The 22,376-nt window shown below is 35.0% G+C and overlaps 1 protein-coding gene across 2 annotated transcripts in view; it reads left to right on the plus strand.

Annotated features, from left to right (window-relative positions):
• Positions 1-22,376, plus strand: part of NAA15 (N-alpha-acetyltransferase 15, NatA auxiliary subunit) — an 80,600-nt gene that overhangs the window by 38,417 nt on the left and 19,807 nt on the right. For both annotated transcript variants that reach the window (XM_040626323.1, XM_040626322.1), the window contains exons 6-14: positions 895-1,048; positions 4,672-4,791; positions 6,138-6,233; positions 6,384-6,490; positions 8,736-8,808; positions 11,666-11,835; positions 13,044-13,196; positions 13,724-13,852; positions 14,918-15,131. In XM_040626323.1, the coding sequence (XP_040482257.1) occupies positions 895-1,048; positions 4,672-4,791; positions 6,138-6,233; positions 6,384-6,490; positions 8,736-8,808; positions 11,666-11,835; positions 13,044-13,196; positions 13,724-13,852; positions 14,918-15,131 (1,216 nt within the window). The remainder of the gene's footprint in view (positions 1-894; positions 1,049-4,671; positions 4,792-6,137; positions 6,234-6,383; positions 6,491-8,735; positions 8,809-11,665; positions 11,836-13,043; positions 13,197-13,723; positions 13,853-14,917; positions 15,132-22,376) is intronic.

A 22,376-nucleotide genomic window follows, 5' to 3' on the forward strand; every position in this document is an offset into this window, starting at 1 on the left:
ATAGATTATCAAAAATTAGGAAATTTAACATTGATAGACTGTTATTATCTAATCCACGACCTGTATTCAAAATGTGTTAATTATCCTATTTATATCCTTTCTAAGATCTTTTCCCCCATTACTGGAATCATACTTTGCATTTAGTTATCATTTCTTTCCAGTCTGATTTAATCCGGAAGTTTTGAAGGCTTTCTTTCTATTTCATGACATTGAAATTTTTGAAGAATACAGCAAGTGCTTTTGTAGAATGTCCATCAATTTGGATTTCTTTGATGCTTTCTCATTATTAGATATAGTTAAGAATTTTTGGCAGGAAACTACAGGAGTTACATTTAGCCCTTCTCCTCAGTTCATCACATTAGGAAGCGCATAAGGTCTGTTTGTTCCATTTAAATACTTGGTTAATGTGGTGTCTGCCAGGTTTCTTTACTAAAAAATTGTTGTTTTTTCCTCTTTGTATTTATTAAACAGTTTGAGATGTTATGAGTAGCCTGTTCTTCATCAAACTTACCACTGGTTTTAACATTCATTGTGATTCTTGCCTGAATCAACTGTTCTGTGATAGTTGCAAAGTGGTGATTCTCTAACTCTCTTATTTTTTCTAGATTTATTATTTGACATTCTACTGTTAAGTAAGAGCTTTCCTTTCTACCCTGTTTACTTATTATTATATGTAAGGACTTAGGGATTCTTACTTTATTCAGTGGGTTATAAGTTAATATTGTCATTTTTTACTTAGTTGCTCTCTAGACAGATATTTAAGAATGTTTAGAAAATGAATTTTGTCAGTCAGTTATTATCCTTTGATTTCTTGTATGTATTTTGAGTGTATAAACAGTTTTCTAAAATGAAAACAAAATTCTTACTGTTAGTATTCCTTATATCCATATATAGACATCTCCTGATAAAGTGGATTATGAATATAGTGAACTACTTTTATATCAGAACCAAGTTCTTCGGGAAGCAGGTCTCTATAGAGAAGCCCTAGAACATCTTTGTACCTATGAAAAGCAGATTTGTGATAAACTTGCTGTAGAAGAAACCAAAGGTACTTTTAAAAATTTTATTTATGTATGTATGTATATATGTATGTATTTTAAAGAGTTCATTTGTTAGAGAGCCTGCGCATGCACAAGTGTGGGGGGCAGAGGGAGAAGCTGACTTTCCGCTGAGTAGGGAGCCTGACAGTGGGCCTCTATGCCAGGACCCTAGGATCATGACCTGAGCCCAAACCAAGAGTTGGACATTTAACTGACTGAGCCGCCCAGGTGCCCCAAAGGTGTTTTTTGTTTGTTTGTTTGTTTTTTATTTGTATTTTATTTTTTGGTATTTATTTGTTCGTATTTTATTTTTATTTGTTTTATTGTTTTATTTTTTTATTATTCTAGTATTTAGTTATCGCAAAGAGCAAGACTAAAAAATCTAGTTGCTGCTGATAATTGCATATAATTCAGCTTTTTTGTGATAGAAAATCTGTTTCTTGCACATACACTGAATAATTTGTAATGTTGGAAAATACGCATTTAAACAATGGCTATTAATATAGGAAAGAATAATTGCAAAAAATAAAATCATTAAATGAAGTGACTCAGAATATTTTTCTTTAAATAAAATGTTCTTGGCTTGAAAATATTAATAGGGTTTGATCAAAACACAGGAGGTAATTGCTTAATTTTATAAGATAGGAATAAATTTCTTAGGAACAGCTTATTAGCAAAACTGAATGTGTTACTGAGTCTTTACTGAAGTATATATGGGGCAATCGTAAGGTCTTTCTAGTTTATCTGGACGTCTTTCTGGACATAGAAGGAATATGAATTGAAACCAGAGATTTGGCTTTATATGTGTGGATTGTGATAAGAGGGGTAGATCCCTAAATAAAGATCCCCAACGCTGCCATTTATTAGAAGGCTGAGAAAAAGGAGTTTCAATTTTAAAAGTTGAGGAACTGATTATGGAAAATGAAAGAAGAATAACAAGTAACTGAAAATAGAAGTACTTTTCTAAGAATTACCATCTGAAATGTCTCTTTGCCTGGGTTAGTCCAGGGAACTGATGTTTGCTGGTTTCAGATTCCTTTGGCTCCTGTTGAAGTTGAATACTAAAAAAGTGCAGTACTTGCTTGTATAGTGGATATAACCATTATTTGCCATATGAGCTTTCAGCAGAGGATAATGCTGCTGGCAAGAAAAAAAATGGAAGTCTCTACCCTGCTGGAGCTCATTTGTGAACTATAGATCCAGAACAGCCATCTTTCACTTGAATTGATCCTCCCTTAACCATCTGTTAGTTATAAAGGGAGGGGATTTCTGACTTAATGAAAGGATCACAAGATTGGAAAAAACTAGTTCAGGTTCTTTCATTGGCTACTATAAGTAGCTGTATGACCAGTCAGAAGGCTTGGACCTTTGTTTCTTTATCAAAATACATGATAGTTTTCAAAATACTCTTAAGTACATTATTTCATTTGATCTTTTTGATAACTGTATTAGCGATAAAGAATGACAGATCAAGTTAGGTGAGAATTCAGAATTGATCAGTGGATTTTAGGAATTTGGAAGTCATTGGAGAGACCTTAACAAAAGCATTTTCTGAACATTGGGAAGGAGGGTGACAAATCAAGTGGAATTAAATGACATTGGATGTCGAGGAATTAAAGATAGCATGCATGGATGACTCATAAAAGAATTTTTGTTGTCTAGGGAAACAGATAAGTGGGGTGGTGCTAGATGAAATGGAATACAGAATCAAAAGGTTTTTTTTTACAGTATGTACTTAATGCTCACTGGAGAATGATCCAGTAGAGACAGAATATTTGATACAACAGAGAAGCTGTGATCTAGTGGATAAGTTGAAAGATGAGCTTTAGATAACAATATGAATAGTTCACAGTAGCAAGTGAGGGTTGAATACATAGGTAAGTAGATATATAGATGTAGTAGATATCTGGGAGTTCTTCTAATTGCTTCCATTTTCTCAGTGAACTAGGAAAACAGCCATCAGTTCATTCCACAAAGTATGTATTGATAGTTACAGTGAATCAGGTGGTGGGGACAGCTTATATAAAGAAAATAGAAAGGAACTGAGAGTAGAACATTAATCGTTGGAAATTCTAGTAATAAAGGCATTGTTACTGGTCTGAATAATTTGCGAACTTCTGGAGTGCGTGAGTGGGCATAGTTAAGCAGGAAGTTTCATTGTTAGTTCTTTACACCACCAGTTCCTTCTACAAAAAAGAGGTGGGAGAAAATTAAGGAGAGGAAATGTTGGATGGGTGTAGTGTAGGGGAGAAAAGTTGCAGGATTTTTTTGTTCTCAGTGAAGTAGGCTTTTGATTAGTATAGAGCAGGTTTGTCAACCTTGGCACTGTTTTGGGACTGAGATGTTGGGGATGGAAGTTTCCTATATGTTGTAGTTCACTTAGCAGCATCCCTAGCTTTTACCTATCAGAATACCAGTAGCACTGCCCCATCCCTTATTGTGATAACCAAAAAATGTCTCCTGATATTGGCAAAAGTGCCCTTGGCTGAGAGCCACTGGCTGATACAGACGTTAAAAATATGGGCTTTTTAAAGCCAAATTACTTGGATTCAAATCCTGATTCCAACAACTAACTATCTTAAAGTTCCTCAGCAAGTTTACTTAAGTTCTCTCTGCTTTAAAATGATGAAAATAATAGTAAACTATCTCATAGAGTTTTGAGAACTGAATTGCCTAATGCATGTGAAATGTTTAAGTCACTGGCACACAGTGAAAACTCAGTAAGTGTCCTTTTTTTTTTTTTTTTCTGATGAGAGCAGAGGGTGACAAGGATGAAGTCATGGTTTGAAAATAATACCTTTGGTGGATGGAAGCCCATTAAGGATAAGGAAAAGTGTACCTGAGCAGTGCTTGAGGCTTATTTGATTTTGGAGCTCATAGATTTCTAGGGAAACCAGTGCCTCTGTCTGTTCATCTAATGACCTGCTTCTTTTTGTGAGAAGGTGTATAGCAAACAAACATTTGGGAGCCTTAGGTTTTGAGACTGATTTTGACATTGGGGCTGTTAATACCATTTAGGGATGAGATTGGCTATGTCACCCAGAGAAAATCAGCAGTGAGTCTGCGAGTTACCGAAGGGTCTGAAGAAAAGGGAATGGTTTTTCTCTAAGATTGAAGGCTAAGTTTAGTGAGACAAGAATAAGCTAGACAAGACAATTAAGCTTAAAGCAAGATAGCTGCCCTATTTGGTAGACTGAAGAGCTAGAAAAAGCAGGTTTTGGATGTGGTCATGACCGTGGGCTGCTATAGCAGAATCCTTTTATAATTGATTCGGAGATCATAAGGTTAGAGTGTTGGATTGGGTCAATAATTCAGATGTGAAATTGTCTGTGTTATGTCAGGAATAATTAAGTAGTAGGTGGTGGCTTGGTGACTGTGTTTAGTGAATTTGGGGAATAGCCTGGAGTTAGACAAATACCTGAATAAATTGAGGATGTAGAGAGGATGGCATTTCTACATAAGAACTTCAGAAAGAGAGACAATAACATGGTAGTCTTGCTGAAGGGTATTAGGAATTTAAGAGGATACCAAATCCACTTCCCAACATTGAAGAGATTTTAAGAGAAAATTCAAGGAAAAGTTAAAGTTATAATCAGAAGATATTTAGTTAATTTAATTTGTTTTTCATCAGGGGAACTTCTGTTGCAGTTAGGTCGTTTGGAAGATGCAGCTGATGTTTATAGAGGATTACAAGAGAGAAATCCTGAAAACTGGGCCTATTACAAAGGCCTGGAAAAGGCACTCAAACCAGGTAGTATTGTGTAAAACTTTTTAAGTTTTAATTGCTCCTTTTGTTGATAAATATTTTTTTAACTCTTTGAAAAGCTTAACTAGAAAAATAGTGGTTAAGAATTGGTTTCAAAATCTGAATACAAAAGTACAGTTGCAGACTTCCATTTAGTATGGCAGATTGAGCATTTTCTGAAACCTCTCTTTTACACATTTATAGAAATAGTTGAGAAAAGAATTTCATAAACAACTTTTAATAATTTGCAAATGGCATGGCAGCATCAAAAATTGAAAGGGAAATTCCTCCTGACAGAAATGTCTCCTTACTTACAGAGATGTCTCCCTAAAGGAAAGAAAGCTTAACTTCTGTGGCCACAGCTGCATGGCCTGCCAAGGGCACATGAATGCAGCCAAGCTGAAAGAGCAGCACTGTTTCCTGTGTGGGAAGAGGGACTAAATTTCCATCACTTAAATGAACTTGGGTCCAGAGACTTTCCCCACAACTCCCCTTCACCCTCTCCCATGAATGGGACTCAAAGAGAATAGTAGAGAAGACCCAGAAACATGTCATCTACAAATAGGGTCCTTAGCGAAGATGATTTGATTTGAGGCTGTGTCTCACTCAAGACTGGTAGTGAGCCAATACTGATACACTGATATATACAAGAGAAACCTTGTAACAAAGAATATTTTACTATTCTGAAACACTGTCACAGGAATGGTAATCATTAGTACAGCAAAAGGGAGTAAATGGAGGAATCTAAGGTGAAAAAGGGAATTGCAGCTATGAAATATGAAAAGTTATGAGAAAGTACTAATTAGGAATCTAGGAAAAGAAAAGCCTACTTACTGAAATAAAAATCTTAATAGATTGAATGGAAGAGAGTCCACAACTGAGGAGAAATTAGTGAACTGGAAGATTGAACTGAGGAGAGCTCTTAAGTGAGAGTGAAAGAAAATACAAAAGAAATATGGAGAAATGGAAGATTAGGGGATAGATCCAAAAGCTCTAAAATAAAGGATAGGCTGAAGAGAATAGTAGAGAAGCTGTGGAAACGTAATAACCAAGCTTTTCTTAGAACTAAACTGAGTCCTTAGATTCTGAAAGATACCTAAAGCAGAAAGGATAGAGAAAATTATATATTTTAGATGATTACAGGCATTTAAAATATGAAAATACTAGAAAAATATTCTAAAATGATTGTTGGTATATTTAGGTTATTAGATTATAAATTTTGTTTTCTCTAATTTTTCTGCTTAATAAGAATTTATATAGACTTTGAGAAATTTATAATTTGCTAGAAAAAACATACAAGTTAGGATTAAATATAAAAAGAATTTTTTTGTTTTGTTTTGTTTTGTTTGCAGCTAATATGTTAGAACGACTAAAAATTTATGAGGAGGCCTGGACTAAATATCCCAGGGGACTGGTGCCAAGAAGACTGCCATTGAACTTTTTATCTGGTGAGAGTAATTGCAAAGGAATGAAAGTGATGTTAGGATTTACAGTTTGTTTCCTTGGTTTTAGATATATGAGTGTGCATGTTAGTATTAAAGTATGTATTTTAGAGTTGTCTGGGTAAATGCAAATCAACAGATTTTTTTTCTTCCAAGGTGAGAAGTTTAAAGAATGTTTGGATAAGTTTCTAAGGATGAATTTCAGCAAGGGTTGCCCACCAGTCTTCAATACTTTGAGGTCATTATACAAAGATAAAGAAAAGGTAAAGCAAAATACCGTTTTTTCCCCACTATCATTTCTTCACTCAGTGTTTGAAATCATTGATTCTTGATTATCTGTGTACATAGTACATATTTTGTGAATCTGGTATCTGTTTTCCTGTCTTGTGGTTTAAATGCTTCTGTACCTCTTACTTTTCATCCCTTTCTCTTTTTAATCAAGTAACTTATTATTTCCTTATTTTCTCTTTTATTTCTGCTATTTACTTTGAGTCAGTGTAGGTATGAAAAGTTGGTAAGGTAGTGATTTCTTCAATATTTTCTCTAATCCTTGTTCATGGTGAAAGTCAGAAGTAATTTTTTAAACTAAGGTTTAGCTTAGTAGTCTTTCTCCTTTTTTATTTGGTAGGAAAAACTTCTGTCAGCAGTTTGTTTGCTGTCCCAGTAAGTTAACTTTTTGAGCTATGTATAATAATGCTCAAATTGCTTATTAAGAGGGTGGTTTTTTTTTTTTTAAAGATTTTATTTATTTATTTAACAGAGAGACAGCCAGCGAGAGAGGGAACACAGGCAGGGGGAGTGGGAGAGGAAGAAGCAGGCTCCCAGCGGAGAAGCCTGATGTGGGGCTCGATACCAGAACACTGGGATCACGCCCTGAGCCAAAGGCAGACGCTTGCCCTGAGCCGAAGGCAGACGCTTAACGACTGAGCCACCCAGGCGCCCCAAGAGGGTGTTTTAATACTAATTTAGATTATTTTGCTTGCAAGTACAGTGACATCAAGGCATGCTGGTTGGATAAAAATAAATCAGTTACAGTGAAGAATCAGAAAGGTGGGACAAATTAAACATGCTAAACACTTTAACCTAAAGCATAGAAGGTGTGCTTATTTTCCAGTCTTTTGTTGAGAGGCCCAAGGTATGGGCCTTATTGATGACTTTCACTCTTTTTTAAATTGCATAAATCAACATTCCTAAAATGTGGTCTGTTGTTTTCAGTATCAGTAGCATGGGAACTTGATGCTTACGAAGCAGTCTTGATTATAGAAGCCTATATATTACGATTTTCCCCCTTATCATTGAAACCTAAATTTGTTAGAAGTATATAATTTATCCTTGAGTCTCTCCATGGTATTCAACTTAAAACAGTTTTTTCTTTTGTTCTCATTTATTGAGTTTGCATAATATTGAATTAAATTCTGTAATGATGATAATAAATGCAACTGATTCAAACAGGTTTGGGAAAACAAAACTCTTAGTAAGCATGTAGCTCAACTTGTGGGAGCGGAAGAACATGGGCGCACCAGAATAACCTAGCTGTGACCATTCAGTCCTCACAATTTTCTGAGGTAATGGAGAGAGCTGGTGTTAATCTGTTGAGTCGGTTAAGTTGAGGTCATTCAGGAGAGCTTCTGTAGTAACAAATCCATTATAGATGGATTAAGTGAAGAAGGGAATTAATAAATTAAAGGTATTCACAGATCTCTTACAAAGCCAGGAGCAAGTGGTGTAGTCATGACTCAGGAGAAACCAGAACCCAGACATCCACTCACTATCCTGGATTTCAGAAACCCACCCACTGTTGTGTTTCAGTTTTACTAATGCTTTCCCTTTGATTCTAAAATTGAGAGTTGATGCTATTATGTACTTTTGGAATTTCTCTTTTCACATAGTTTTTAATTCTTGATTCCTGAAGGGCAGATGTTAATTGTGGATATTATTTATGTGAATTGAGATAAAAATGAACCAAGATAAGAGTCATCCACAATATCACCTCTTTTTATCTACTCTTTTCCTGATTTCTAGCTCAGCTTCATTCATATTCCCTCCTTTCTAGCAGGGAAAGGAGTTGCCAGTAAATTTTTAGAAAGTTGTATCTTTTTTTTTTTAACTTTATTTATTTATTTATTTATTTGAGAAAGCACGAGCAGGGGGAAGGGCAGGGGGACAGGGACAAGCAGACTTGCCACTGAGCACGGAGCCCAGTGTGCGGCTAAATCCCAGTACCCTGAAATCATGACCCTGAACCAAAATCAGGAGTCGGACACTTAACCGACTGAGCCACCCAGGCACCCCGAAAGTTATATTTTAATACCTCCAAAAATGTATGATTTATTTGCTTTTAAGTTTTTATCCATAGGTTAAGAGGTTTATAGAAGGGTGTGTGTGTCTGTGTGTGCGCGTGTCTTGGAATGTTGACGTAGCCTTTTAAAATAGTGAATAACATGTTTAGTACAAAAATGGTAACTGCATTTATATATATTAAAGTATGCTTGTGTGTTTGTACTCTAGGTGGCAATCATAGAAGAATTAGTAGTAGGTTATGAAACTTCTTTAAAAAGCTGCCGGTTATTTAACCCTAATGGTAAGTGCTCAAGTTTTATGTTTTAAAAATGTCTTGAAAATTTCTTAATCAGAAGGTCAATATTCATTACTTAGACAGTAAGCTTAGTATATTTAAATTTTTTTCTTTTTAAGGTGGAGATGCATTAATTTGCTCATTGTGTGAAAATATTTGGTTAAGAAGAGAATCATATTATCTTACTGGAAAAAAATGTAAAATTTAAAACATCTACAAAACTAGGCCTACTCATACAGTGATCCTCCATCATTTACCCAGCATCCATTTTCAGTAATTTTTAACTCATGGGAAAACATTTCATCTATATTCTTTCTTTCTTTTTTTTTTTTTAAGATTTTATTTATTTATTTGACAGAGATAGAGGCAGCCAGAGAGAGAGGAAACACAAGCAGGGGGAGTGGGGGAGGAAGAAGCAGGCTCATAGCAGAAGAGCCCGATGTGGGGCTCGATCCCGTAACGCCAGAATCACGCCCTGAGCCGAAGGCAGACGCTTAACCGCTGTGCCACTCAGGCGCCCCTATCTATATTCTTTCTTACTTCTCTCTTTTCCCATGTATTCTGAAGTAAATCCCAAACATCACATCATTTTATCCATGACTATTTCAGTATTCTAAAAATCATAACCATAATATCATCACCACACCTGAACATTAATACTTTATTAAGATCAAAGAAAAAAGTCCATGCTTACATTTCCAGTTATCTTAGAAATGTCATTTTTTTTCCCTCTTTGGCTTTGAAGTTTGTTTGAATGAGGCTCCATATGAAATCTGTACTTCAAGTTTGCTATGCCTCAGCTCTGTTACAAAGAATCTATAGGTTTTCTGTTTGCTCTGTTTCCTGCAGTTTATTTGTATAAAAAATTCGGGTTTTTTTCTTGAGTTTTTCTACAGTCCAGATTTTGCTGAATGGACGCTCATGGTGTTGCTTAACATGTTATTCCTCTGTCCTCTGAATTTGTTATAAATTGGTAGTTGGATGTAGAGCTGTGCTATCTAGTATAATAGCTATTAGCCACATATGACTATTAAAATTTTTTAAATTAAATGAAATTAAAAATTCAGTTCCTTAGTTGTAGTAGCCATAATTCAGGTGCTGCTTAGTAACCATGTAAAGCCAGTTCCCACTCCCATATTGGTCAGGGCAAATACAGAACATTTCCATCCTTGCAGAAGCTTCTAATGGACAGGTCTGAGTAGAGGATTAATGAGATTCATTATTTTGTTTGTTTGTTTCCTTTTAAATATAGGGGGTGAACATGGTTATTTCATGGCGGGGCTGGTAGTATATTCTTCTATCAGGAGTCATTTAGTGTTTGTTTTGTATGTTAGCAACTGTCAGTAATTACAAATTGATAATAGTCTATCATTCGTCTTCTATTATCTTATAAGAGAAATTTCCCTTCATCTGTTACCTGTTTATCCAGTATTTTGGTTTATATAGGAAAAGCAAGATAAATGCTGCTTCTTTCCCCATATGTCCTACTTTTTGTTGTTATTCTTTACCAGTTTTCAAAATAATGAATTCATATAGTAGCGTCCTTCAAAGGTGCCAGTGCACATTTTAAAGGTATTATGAATTCATGGGTTTAAACATATTTCATGTTTTAAATCATTGCAGTTTCAAATGGTTCCAGCCTTCACATACCATGGTGTAGTAGTTGATAGCTTTTTGGCAGTTTGTTAATGACAAGATACTCCAGTTCATCTGGTACACTGCCCATAGCAGACCTGGAATCAATTGTTTTTCCAAAGGAGCCCTGGTTCTTACAGTGGGAAAGCCCAGTATGGGACCTGGGGTGCTCATTGCTATTGGGTTGATCATTGTTTCTAGGTCTCAGATTAATTTTAATAATACTTTTTAGAAGGCGTTACCATGGTTTCATTGGTTAATCATCATGATGTTCCTTTGATTATCAGCATTTTCCTACATATTTTACAAATGTGGAAGAGGTTCAATGACATGCCCAAGAATATGCAGCACTTTAGTTGCAGATCTATCAGATCGGGAGTTGGTGAGTTCCACTCCTATTGTTTGTCCACTGAGCCATCCTGCTTTTACTAGGATAAAAATAAGCAATCTATTGCTTTCTTTGAAAGCAAATAACAGTTCTTAGATTTTAGATATTGGTATTTAAAAAAGTATTTTATAATGTGTGGGTTGTATATTTAACTTACACATTTTCTTGTGAGTGTATAAAAATTAAATTATGAACTAAAATGTAGAGTAAGCATTTTTACTTATTTCATTTTTTGGGTATAGTTTTTATTTACCCTAAATTAAGCATCATTGCATATCAGCATAATATTAGAATATATTAATATAATCACCCAAAACTCAACCACATCACAAGTATATTTATGTATAGTTTAGTACATTAGCTAGAAATCCAATTAAGCAGTCAGGCCTTTTTTTTTTTTTTTTTTAACCTCACATTAGTGGAAGATCAAAATTTCTTCTGATACCTTTTTTGCCCCTCATAAATAACATCCTGATCTTTACACTTTTGTAGTACTAGCACAACTTGTCTCTCCCCACCCCTATTCCTTTCAGTTTCTTTTTTTAAGTAATTTTTTATGTCTTTGATCTCATTTATCTGCCATATTTATTATATGAAGTTCTTACTAAATTCAAGGTATCGTGTTAGGGGCTATAATGATAAAGAACAGACAACAGGGTCCCTTCCAAAGATCTTATAAATTTAAGGATGGTTTTATAGCTAGATAAATAAATAAATGGTTCAAATTACTTTTCCTTATTAATAAAGATAAAGCCATTTGGAGGTGGGTACTCTCTTAATATATGTAATGACTAATCTTGGTTTATTTCCTCTCCCACCCACCTACCCCACTTTTTAAAGATGATGGAAAAGAGGAACCACCAACCACATTACTTTGGGTCCAGTACTACTTGGCACAACATTATGACAAAATTGGCCAGCCATCGATTGCTCTGGAATACATAAATACCGCTATTGAAAGTACACCTACATTGATAGAACTCTTTCTTGTGAAAGCTAAAATCTATAAGGTAAAATCTTCCCCCCCCTTTTTAATAAGGTAATGAGTCTTATAAAAACTTTTTTCTATAATTTGTAGATTCTGAAAGCTGTAATAAAAATGATACATTTGATGGCTCGTAAAACCTGGAATAAGTATGGAATATTTCTCAGTCTGGTTACTTTTAGATTTGTCATGGTCATAATTTTCTCACTTGTATCTCTCTATAAACACAGATATACATACATGCATATGGTTATTCAGATATGTGGTTATTCATATTACATATTCTTAAACATTCACACACGTATCTGGTTATTTTTTTGGTTTTAAGTAGTAACAGTATAGATACTCAAAAGTAATTTGCTGCGACATATTTGTTTCTATTAACATTTGAGTATGATCAGGATCAGTATCTGGTAATCTTAATGAAATGAGACTGCAGATTTTACTATTTTACTTGACTTCTTAACTTCTTGGTCTCACTTGAGAATCTCCAGTCATATGTTTTAGCATCATGTTAAAGTAAACTTGGCTCTTCTCTTTCTTAATACAAATACAAATTAGTAATAATAGGTCTTAGGGAAGAGACTGAAAACTTACAATTTATTTACCAAAATATAATGAAATTAAGTATTATTTTAAAGCACTTTTCAAAGTCAGGTTATGCTCATTAGTTTTGTGGCTTTGACAGATGGACTAGTAATGTAAATTAAAATGCAGCATGGCATGTCCAGTAAGAGGCAGTAATGGTTCCATGGTTGCTTTAAGGTAGAAATTTGGCCATACCTTTGCTTTTTTTTTTTTTTTTAACTCTTCAATGTTGAAGAATAATTTTTAAAATAAACATTTTTGTATGTTAACAGAATTTCCCTGATACTCAGCCATGATGCCTTTTTTGAACTTTATATTGTTCTGACTTAAAGATTTTAATTACTATTTATTCTTAAATTCAACTATTGTTTTTGAGTATTCATTATGTGCCAGACAGCTGATATAGTTGTATAGTGAGGTAATAAAGTTAACAATATTATTAAAACAAGTCTTTACTGTCAGAGAGCTATATTCTACATGGCCAGAAAAGTATCAGAATGTATATATCTACATTGATTAGGGTCTTAAGATCAGTCAGAAGAATACCTTTTTTTTCATTTGTGTTTTAAATATTTATCAATAGGTAACTAATTACTTGCATAGTAAAATTAGCATACTGACTGGTTTATTTTGCTTTTCTATAAGCATGCTGGAAATATTAGAGAAGCTGCGAGGTGGATGGATGAGGCCCAGGCCTTGGACACAGCAGACAGATTTATCAATTCCAAGTGTGCAAAGTACATGCTAAAAGCCAATCTGATTAAAGAGGCTGAAGAAATGTGCTCAAAGTTTACAAGGGTTTGTACAGCTAGTGTTCTTATGAATAAACAGTTTATACTTGTATACCTTGCTTATTTTTCAAAATTTGTTTCTAGTATTTTTAGTATCAAAATAGGATTTTAATTAAATTGTCTTAGGAGAAAGAAACGAATCAATATTAGTATAAAACATAATTTTCTTTTTAGTTGGTTGTACAGTGGGTTTTTAAACTCTGGTTTATACTGATGTATGTTCAGATGAATTTTTTTTAGGGGTGAAAGGAACTAATGTTAATGACTATCTGCTGTGTGCTAGTGTTGTCTTTCTTATGTTACTCTCCAACCCCAGTTACGTAGATCTTTTGATTATTTACAAAGGTACATTTTTTTTCAGTGATTAGAAATATAATTCAACTTCTTACACATAGTAACTGTTCCCTTTTATTCTGAAAGTTAAGTGATTTTGAAAAAATTTGAATCAGTTGACCATATTTTCCTTCTTAAATTCTATGGTGGAATGGCATATTTGGTAAGAAATGATCTTGAATGCATATAATTTTCATATAGGAAGGAACATCAGCAGTAGAGAATTTGAATGAAATGCAGTGCATGTGGTTCCAGACAGAATGTGCCCAAGCTTATAAGGCAATGAATAAATTTGGTGAAGCACTTAAGAAATGTCATGAGATTGAGAGAGTAAGTACCATATATATATATTTATATATGAGTTTCTCATTTTATTATATGTGGAAGGTTTTAGACAACTATAGTTTTTTTCTTTATAATTCACAGTAAGTGATTTCTAAATATCAGTGCTCACATTTTTTCAGTTTTTAATTGGAAATGTTATAGACTACATTTTCAGCAGACTTGATCCATTGTCTACTCTTTCAGCAAGAATTCATGTGAAAAACTTGATAGAAAGTTTATAGCTTGGCTGTTTTTATTGATTTTTGAATGTTTCAAATTGCTGCTCCATCTTCAGGAATACAAAGCTCATTAAGTTATCTTAGAAAGCTGTTTGTTAAGGGGTTGATTGGTGATGCAATATACCCTTGATAGTCATAAGGTACAAGCTTTGAATCCTTTTTACAGTATTTCTGTAGCCTATGTAATTCCTCATTTTCTGATACATTCATTGTTAGTCCTCTTCTGATTAATTTCTGTCACGACTGGTTAGCTTTCTTTTTTTGTGTTTTTCACAGATAAAGATAATTTATATAATTTCATGCTCTTCTCTTATCAAGTCCAGAACCCCAGAGCTTAGTTGAAATGTGTTAGGTTCTGGTTGCTTGACTTAAATGCTAATTGGTCTCTCCCACATACCAGCATAACATTGTGTAGAACTCAAATTTGTATTTTTAGAAAAATTACCAAAGACTACATATAGTCTTCTCAGGTCATTCTAAATATAAAAACTGAATGTTTAATATGTAAATGTACTACATCATTATGTATACTAATAAATTATGTTTGATTTGTCATGCTGGCTTTAAGTATGATTAAGGAAGGAATAAATACATATATTTCAAATCATGTGTTTCCTTTTCATTCAACAAATAACTCAGTACTTGGTGTATGCCATATACTGTGCTAGGGGATGGCCGATTGTATTTGATTATCTGATATGCAAAACATATGGGTGATTGTGATTTTTAATATCTTTATTTTACTAATTTTTTCACGCATAGGAAACAAGTAATTCTGAGTTTTCTTTGACATTATTACACTTCCATATAATAAAAAAGATAATTTTGTTAGCATTTTATAGAAATCACTGATGACCAGTTTGACTTTCATACATACTGTATGAGGAAGATTACCCTTAGATCATATGTGGACTTATTAAAACTAGAAGATGTACTTCGACAGCATCCATTTTACTTTAAAGCAGCAAGAATTGCTATAGAGATTTATTTGAAGCTTCATGACAACCCCCTTACAGATGAGAATAAAGAGCATGAAGCTGATACAGGTATAATATTCAAAGATTTCTTATTTGGTATGGTGTGTATGTGTGTCTTTGTATTTTTGTGTAGCATAGATTTTACTTGAGCTTTTTAGTAAGCACCTTGTGGGAAGATGTTATATGTGCTTAGAAAATGATGGACAATTTGTGGATTTCCCTAAGCAATAAAAGAAAAATACTGTGTATACTTTGAAAAGTTAAGCAGTAATTTAACGGATCGTTAGCTTTTAAGAAGTTGAATTTCATGAGTTTAACATTTAAAGTCTGGTTTACCCAGTACTGTAAATTACTATCATTAGCGTCGGGACTTTACATTAATGTTGACTGTCAGTATATCTAGTTATTCTTCTTTGTAATAGTTAACTTATAATTAACCTACTGAAAGGTGAATATTGCTTGAACATTAAAAGCCGGCTTGGAATTAAACTAGTAAAATTGCCTGGTGATTTATCATTTGGCCGGTTTTTAAAGTGCTATTTTTATACCATGATGACAAAATGTATAGTCTTCCTTAGATAATTATTTGGGAAAGGATCTCAGAATAAAAATGATACAGACATGTGGAAGGATATAAATACACATCCAAATATTTTGTGAGTTATTCATGGCAAAAATGTTACATGAGGTGGGTGGAAAAAGTGTGTCAGATTTTTTTATTCAGTCTGAGCTTATTCCTCTTCTGAAGTTATGGTTAGTTGTTTTCTGTATCCTTCTTCCTGATAAAGAGCTTTGGATCCTTTTGATAATTTTTATTAAAATTTAAAATCACACGTTGAAACCCTTGTATAGATTTTATTTGACCCTCTACCTGTTGTTGCTTCCTTAAGTAGAAAGAAAATGCCAGTAAGAATCTACAAAACAATTTATAGTTGAAGCTGAGAGCTGTGATCCTGTGGTTTCTTTTGTTTATCTTCCTGTTCACTCCTCCTGCCTTTCTCCACTTCTTCAAATTATTCAAATAATATATAATTAACTCTAATTATACAAAGTTAAAAAAATTCAGTAATACACTAGCAAATGTGAAAATCCCCTTTCACTATTCTCCATACCCATAGACGATCTTCTTTCAAGGTTCTTTGATAGACAATCTTCTTTCATAGGTTACCCTACAAAAGGTTCAGTTGCCTTTGTACACAATTACATATTTCAGTTTTATGTGTATGTAAACTCCACACACACATTTCAGGGCAGTTTTTTGAGGTTGTTTGGTTTTCATTTGTTTTATTTTTTTAGCCCCATAAATGAGTGATATTATCTTGAGTATTCTGCAACTTAGACTTGTTTTTTCATAGTGTTGCTTCATATCTGGACATGACTTACTACAATGATCAGTCATTTTTAAGGCTCTGTAGAAACCTATGTGGGTTTTTTTCCCTCACCATTACAGTGCTGTAGTAAATGTCCTTGTACGTCATTTTGTACTTGTTTATTCAGCATGGATTGTTAGAAGTGGAAATTACTGGGTTAAAGAATATGAGAATTTGAAATAGTGTCAAATTGACTTCCTTAAAAGGTTCATCAGTTTTTATTTCCACAAACACTTTTGAGCTTATCTTTTACTTCATTGCTAACATAAAAAATTACCCATCCTTTACATTTCCACTGTTTTGGGGAAAATACCTGATTTATAATTCCTAGATTATGTAAAAGTTTATTTATTTTGAGAGAGAGAGAACGTGTGTGCTCGCACATCTGGGGGGTAGGGCAGAGGAAGAGAAAGTCCCAAGCCAACTCAGCGCTGAGTGTGGTGCCTTATGCAGGGCTTGATCTCATGACCCAAGATATGACCCAAGCTGAAATCAAGAGTCAGATACAACTGGCTACACCACCCAGGTGCCCCCCTAATTCCTAGATTTTTAAGAATGGAACATCTGTATGTTTTCATGTGGCCTTTGGCTTTCTTGTATGAATTGCCTGTTCATGTCTTTTTCCCATTTTATTTTTCAACTTGGTTTGTAGAAGTTCTCTGCATGTTCAGGACTTTAATGCTTGTTTATGTATTGCAGAAAATTTCTTCCTCTTTTACTTTAGTCTTAACTTTATGGTAGGTATCTTTTATTATGAAAAAGTATTAATATTTATGAGATAAAATTTAGTCTTTTCTAAGTCTTGCATAGAAAGGCTTTTTTTACTTCAGAATTTAAAATATATTTTAGAGGTGCTTGGGTGGTGGCTCAGTCGTTAGCATCTGCCTTCAGCTCAGGTCATGATCCCAGGGTCCTGGGATCGAGCCCCACATCAGGGAGCCTGCTTCTCCCTCTCACACTCTCCCTGCTTGTGTGCCATCTCTTTGTCAAATAAATAAATAAAATCTTAAAAAATAAAATAGAATAAAATAAATTTATTTTAGAAGATATTTATCTTCTGTGTTTCCTTATAATATTCTGTTATGATTACAATCATCTGGAGTTAATTTTTTTAAAGGTTTATTTATTTATTTTGGGAGGGTGGGGGGAGGGGTAGAGAGGGAGAGAGAGAATCCCTAGCAGACATGGGGCTCCATCCCACCACCCCAAGATCATGACCCTAGCCAAAACCAAGAGTCGGATGCTCATCTGACTGTACCACCCAGGCATCCCTCATCTGGAGTTAACTGTTACATATTGATGTGAAGTTGAAGGTAGCTTTTTACCCCCAAATAGACTGCTGACTCCTCAACAGCATTTATTGGTAAGTTGTCGTATTCCCTGCTGATTTAAAAAGGGGTGCCTGGCTCGTTCAGTCTCTGGAGCATGTGACTCTTGATCTCTCGGTTGTGAGTTCAAGCCCCACATTGGGTGTAGAGATTACTTAAAAATAAAATCTTTAAAAATAAAAAAATAAATTGCCACCTTTATCATGAACTAAACTATGAAGTACAGCATAGGGAGATGTGGGTATGGTGTTTGGTTCTAACATACATCAAAACTTCCTGTAAAGACATTAAACTGTGGTATTGACATCAGTATATAGGTTTCTGTTCTTACGATCTCTTTGTCTCTTCTTAAAATCTAATGCTATGTCTTTAGAATTTTCTTGCTTTTATATGAACTTACTTTTATATTTGAACTGTAGAATTAGCTTGTCTGTTAGTAAGATTCTTTTGGAATTTTTAATTTGAATTGCATTTAAGATACAAATTACCATTTGGGGTGGGGATATCTTAATATCAAATCTTTGCATACTAGAATGCATTTTATGTCCTATTTATGTTTTAGTGTGATTGTCATATAACTTTGAATTTACTACTAGCATTATCTCTACATGCCTTTTTTTTCCATTATGATATTCTAAATGAATATTACTATAGTTTTTGTCAAGTTGGTATCCTTATTGAACTCTGATACTAGGTTTAGTACTTTTTTTCAGTTGATTTTTAAAAATTTTTCTATGTAAGCTGTTATATTAATCTGTAAACAGCAGTTTGTTTTCTTTCAGTATTTATACCTCTCTTTCTCATGCCTTATTGCATTGGTGAGGCTTGCTAAAACTGCTAATTACTGGAAACAGTAGTATGCTTGCTGCCTTTTTTAATCTTTAGACATAATGTTTCTAATGGTCCACCATAAAGCTTGTTATTTGTAGTAAATATCTGGTAGTTACCCTTTATTTGGTTGAGAAGTTATTTTTCGCTTCTTACGTTTTTATCTTTTCAGTGAACTTAAAGAGTCTTACTAGTGTGGCCAGATTTCTTTTATTTTGCCTTCCTAACGTGAATGTTGATTTGGCTGTATAGAGTAGTCTAGATTTAGGTGTTATTTGCTATGTATACACATATATGCATGCATACACATACGTATACACACAATTTTTTTTTTTTAAGATAGTGCAGTATTCTAGGATAGTAGAATTTTCCTCTGGCTCCTCCTAATTGAAAATTCTGAGCCTCTATTATGTTCGCACAAATAATAGGTAATTCATGTAAAGTTGAGACCATTCTTATCCAGGTAACTAGTGCTGATTAAGTTAACAGGATTCGAACTCTTAATTTCTGTATTAACTTCTAATGTAGTTATTCCTTTCTCCATTTTTGTATGGCAGCTCTGTTATTATGAACTAGGTGAGTCATTTCAAGGCAGTGGTAGATAATATGGAATAAGATCACAAAAGAGCCAGTGGGCCAAATCTGTACTGTGGTTTGATTTGATAAATGAAATTTTATTGGGACATAGCTGAGCCTCTTTGTTGATGTATTATTTATGGCTAATCTTGTGCTACAACAGCTGAGTTTAGTTGGGGCACCAGAGACTCATGGCTTTCAGAGCTGAAAATATTTAGTTATCTGGCCCATTACAGAAAAAGATTATTGACTCCTGGTGTAGCATAGTGGAAAGAAAGAGCCCAGACTTTGGAATCAGAATGAAGTGGACTTAAATCCTCGTTCTATCTTTTATTGTTACTTGAGTTAATAGTTTTCCTCTGAAACCTCAGTTTTCTCATACATAAAAATAGTATACTCTAATCCATGAGATTATTGAAGATATTAAATAAAATAATTATGCATGGTATCTAGTATGTAGTAAGGATGCAGGTGGTAGCAGTTATTTTACAAGTCATTAAAAGGTCAGAATTTTTGTGGTTACTCAATTTTAAATGTCTTGTATTTCCAGAATGTAATTTTTGGTCCTTGTTTCAAATTTTCTTTTTTAGTAGTAAGGCTACTAGGAAAAAGAGAAACAGGTGTGTATTTATTTTTGATGGTTGTTGTCTATTGACACATAATAAATTTCCCTAAATTTAGCAGCTTAAAACAACTATTTGCATAGTTCAGGAGTTTCGAAGCATCTAGGTTGTTCTAGCTCAAGGTCTCTTACAAAGTTGTAGTTAAGGCGGAGGCGGGGGGTGGGGAGACACTTGGGTGGCCCAGTTGGATAAGCATCTGCCCCTTCAGCTCAGGTCATGATACATGGTCCTGGGATCGAGCCCCACATCGGGCTCCCTGCTCAGCGGAGAGCCCACTTCTCTCTTTCCCTCTCCCACTCTGCCTGCTTGTGGGCTCTCTCTCTCTTTTAAATAAATAAATAAAATCTTACTAAAAAAATGTTGACTGGGGCTGCAGTCATCTGAAAGCTAAACTAGAACTAGAAGATCCATTTCCCAGATGGCTCACTCCATGGATTTTTGGCAGGTGGCCTTAATATGTTAGTCTCTCTAGAGGATTTCTTCAGTTCCTCAAGGCATAGTAGCTAGCCATGAGAGCAAGGAAGAAGCCACAACACTTTTAATGTTCTGTTCTCTTGACATAACACCCCATCACTTCCTACATGTTCTGTTTGGTAGAAGTGAGTCACCAAGTATAACCTATATTTGAGTGGGAGAAGAATCAATTTGTAGACATATTTTTAACTGCCATGTTCTGCATTCTGGACACAAATTTTTACAGTATTCTTTTTTTCATCTTTTTTAAAAAGATTTTATTTATTTATTGGAGAGAGATAGAGATAGCTAGAGAGCAGGAGCAGGGAGAAGAGAGAGAACGAGGTTCCCTGCTGAGCAGGGAGCCTGATGCAGGACTTGATCCCAGGACCCTGGGATCACGACCTGAGCCAAAGGCAGATATTTAACCGACTGAGCCACCCAGGCACTCTGTTTACATTATTCTTACATGCAAAATACACTTGCCCCTTCCAAGGCCTTCAAAAGTCTCATTCCATTACAGTATTAGCTCAGAGTCCAGAATGTTCGTTATATATGTATATGATGTGCTGGTGCTGATGAGATTTCTTTAATATGGTTCTTTAGTGTAGCTCTTCAAGTATATATAGTTCTTGATATGAAATCCTGTGCCAGGGGTACCTGGGTGGCTCAGTCTGTTAAGCATCTGCCTTAGGCTCAGGTCATGATCCCAGCATCCTGGGATTGAGCCCTGCATCACTCCCTGCCCAGTGGGGAGTCTGCTTCTCCCTATCACTCTTCCACTCTCCCTACTCTCTCTCTCTCTCTCATTGTCTCAAATAAACAAATAAAATCTTAAAAAAAAAAAAATCCTGTGCCCAGTGCATGTCCACTATAAATTGATAGCAGAGGAAAAGAGTACCCGTTGTCGATATTCTTGGTCAAAAGGGGGTGGTTAAGGGGAAATGGGAGGTGCACAGGAGTTACTGGTTATGTCGTTCTCAAGTCCAGTTGGGTACAGGATAGCAGTTCTTCGATTAGGACTCACGATTTAGGACTAATTCTCTAATGGTTCCTGGTTCTGTGCTCGCTTTCTTGGTTCCACCTTCTGCATCTTCTTTCCTTGTTCTTAAAAGTTAGCGTTCGTGGGGTGCCAGCCAGCTCAGTTGGAAGAGCTTGCAACTCTTTTTTTTTTTTTTTTTAAGATTTTATTTATTTATTCGACAGAGATAGAGACAGCCAGCGAGAGAGGGAACACAAGCAGGGGGAGTGGGAGAGGAAGAAGCAGGCTCATAGCGGAAGAGCCTGACGTGGGGCTTGATCCCATAACGTCGGGATCACGCCCTGAGCCTTAGGCAGACGCTTAACCGCTGTGCCACCCAGGCACCCCGAGCTTGCAACTCTTGATCTTGAGGTGTGGGTTCAAGCCCCATGTTGGCTGTAGTAATTACTAAAAAAATTAATTAATTAAAAAAAGTTAGCGTTTGTTTACACCAGAGTAGTTTTTCAGTCTGCTTCCAAAATTTGGGGGGTCTTTTATACGATCTCTGTTCCTTTCAGTCCAAATTTGCTGTTTCTGCCCATAGAATTCTTGTTTTTTTTGTTTTTTGGTTTTTTTTTTTAAGATTTTTAAAATTTATTTATCAGAGAGAAAGACAGCCAGCGAGAGAGGGAACACAAGCAGGGGAGTGGGAGAGGAAGAAGCAGGCTTCCCAGCAGAGCAGGGAGCCCAATGCGGGGCTCAATCCTAGGACCATGGGATCACGCCCTGAGCCGAAGGCAGATGCTTAACGACTGAGCCACCCAGGCGCCCCAGCCCATAGAATTCTCTTAAAACCTTTGTGGATCTTTTGTGAATCCAATTGGAAGCCACATGTACAAATATCTTTGTCTGCCTTGAGCTTTTGCTGAGAGGACAGCATCCTTGAGTTTCTTAGAAGCTCTGTTATTTGAAAGGATCAGTGAATCATACCCTGAAAATTTTTAACAGAAAAGAACCTTTTGGGTGACCAGTAACTGAGGCACCATCTTTCTGACTTCTGAGTTTAAAGGATTTTAAAACTCCGGTTTCCCTGTTGATGTATTTTCTTGGAAATTCTCTGAATTTGACCTTTGCTCAGCAGCCAAGAGGTTGAGAATTTTCAAAACTGTCAAGTC

This window comes from Ursus maritimus, unplaced genomic scaffold (assembly GCF_017311325.1).
Source record: "Ursus maritimus isolate PB19 unplaced genomic scaffold, ASM1731132v1 scaffold_11, whole genome shotgun sequence".
Classification (NCBI taxonomy): Eukaryota; Metazoa; Chordata; class Mammalia; order Carnivora; family Ursidae; genus Ursus; species Ursus maritimus.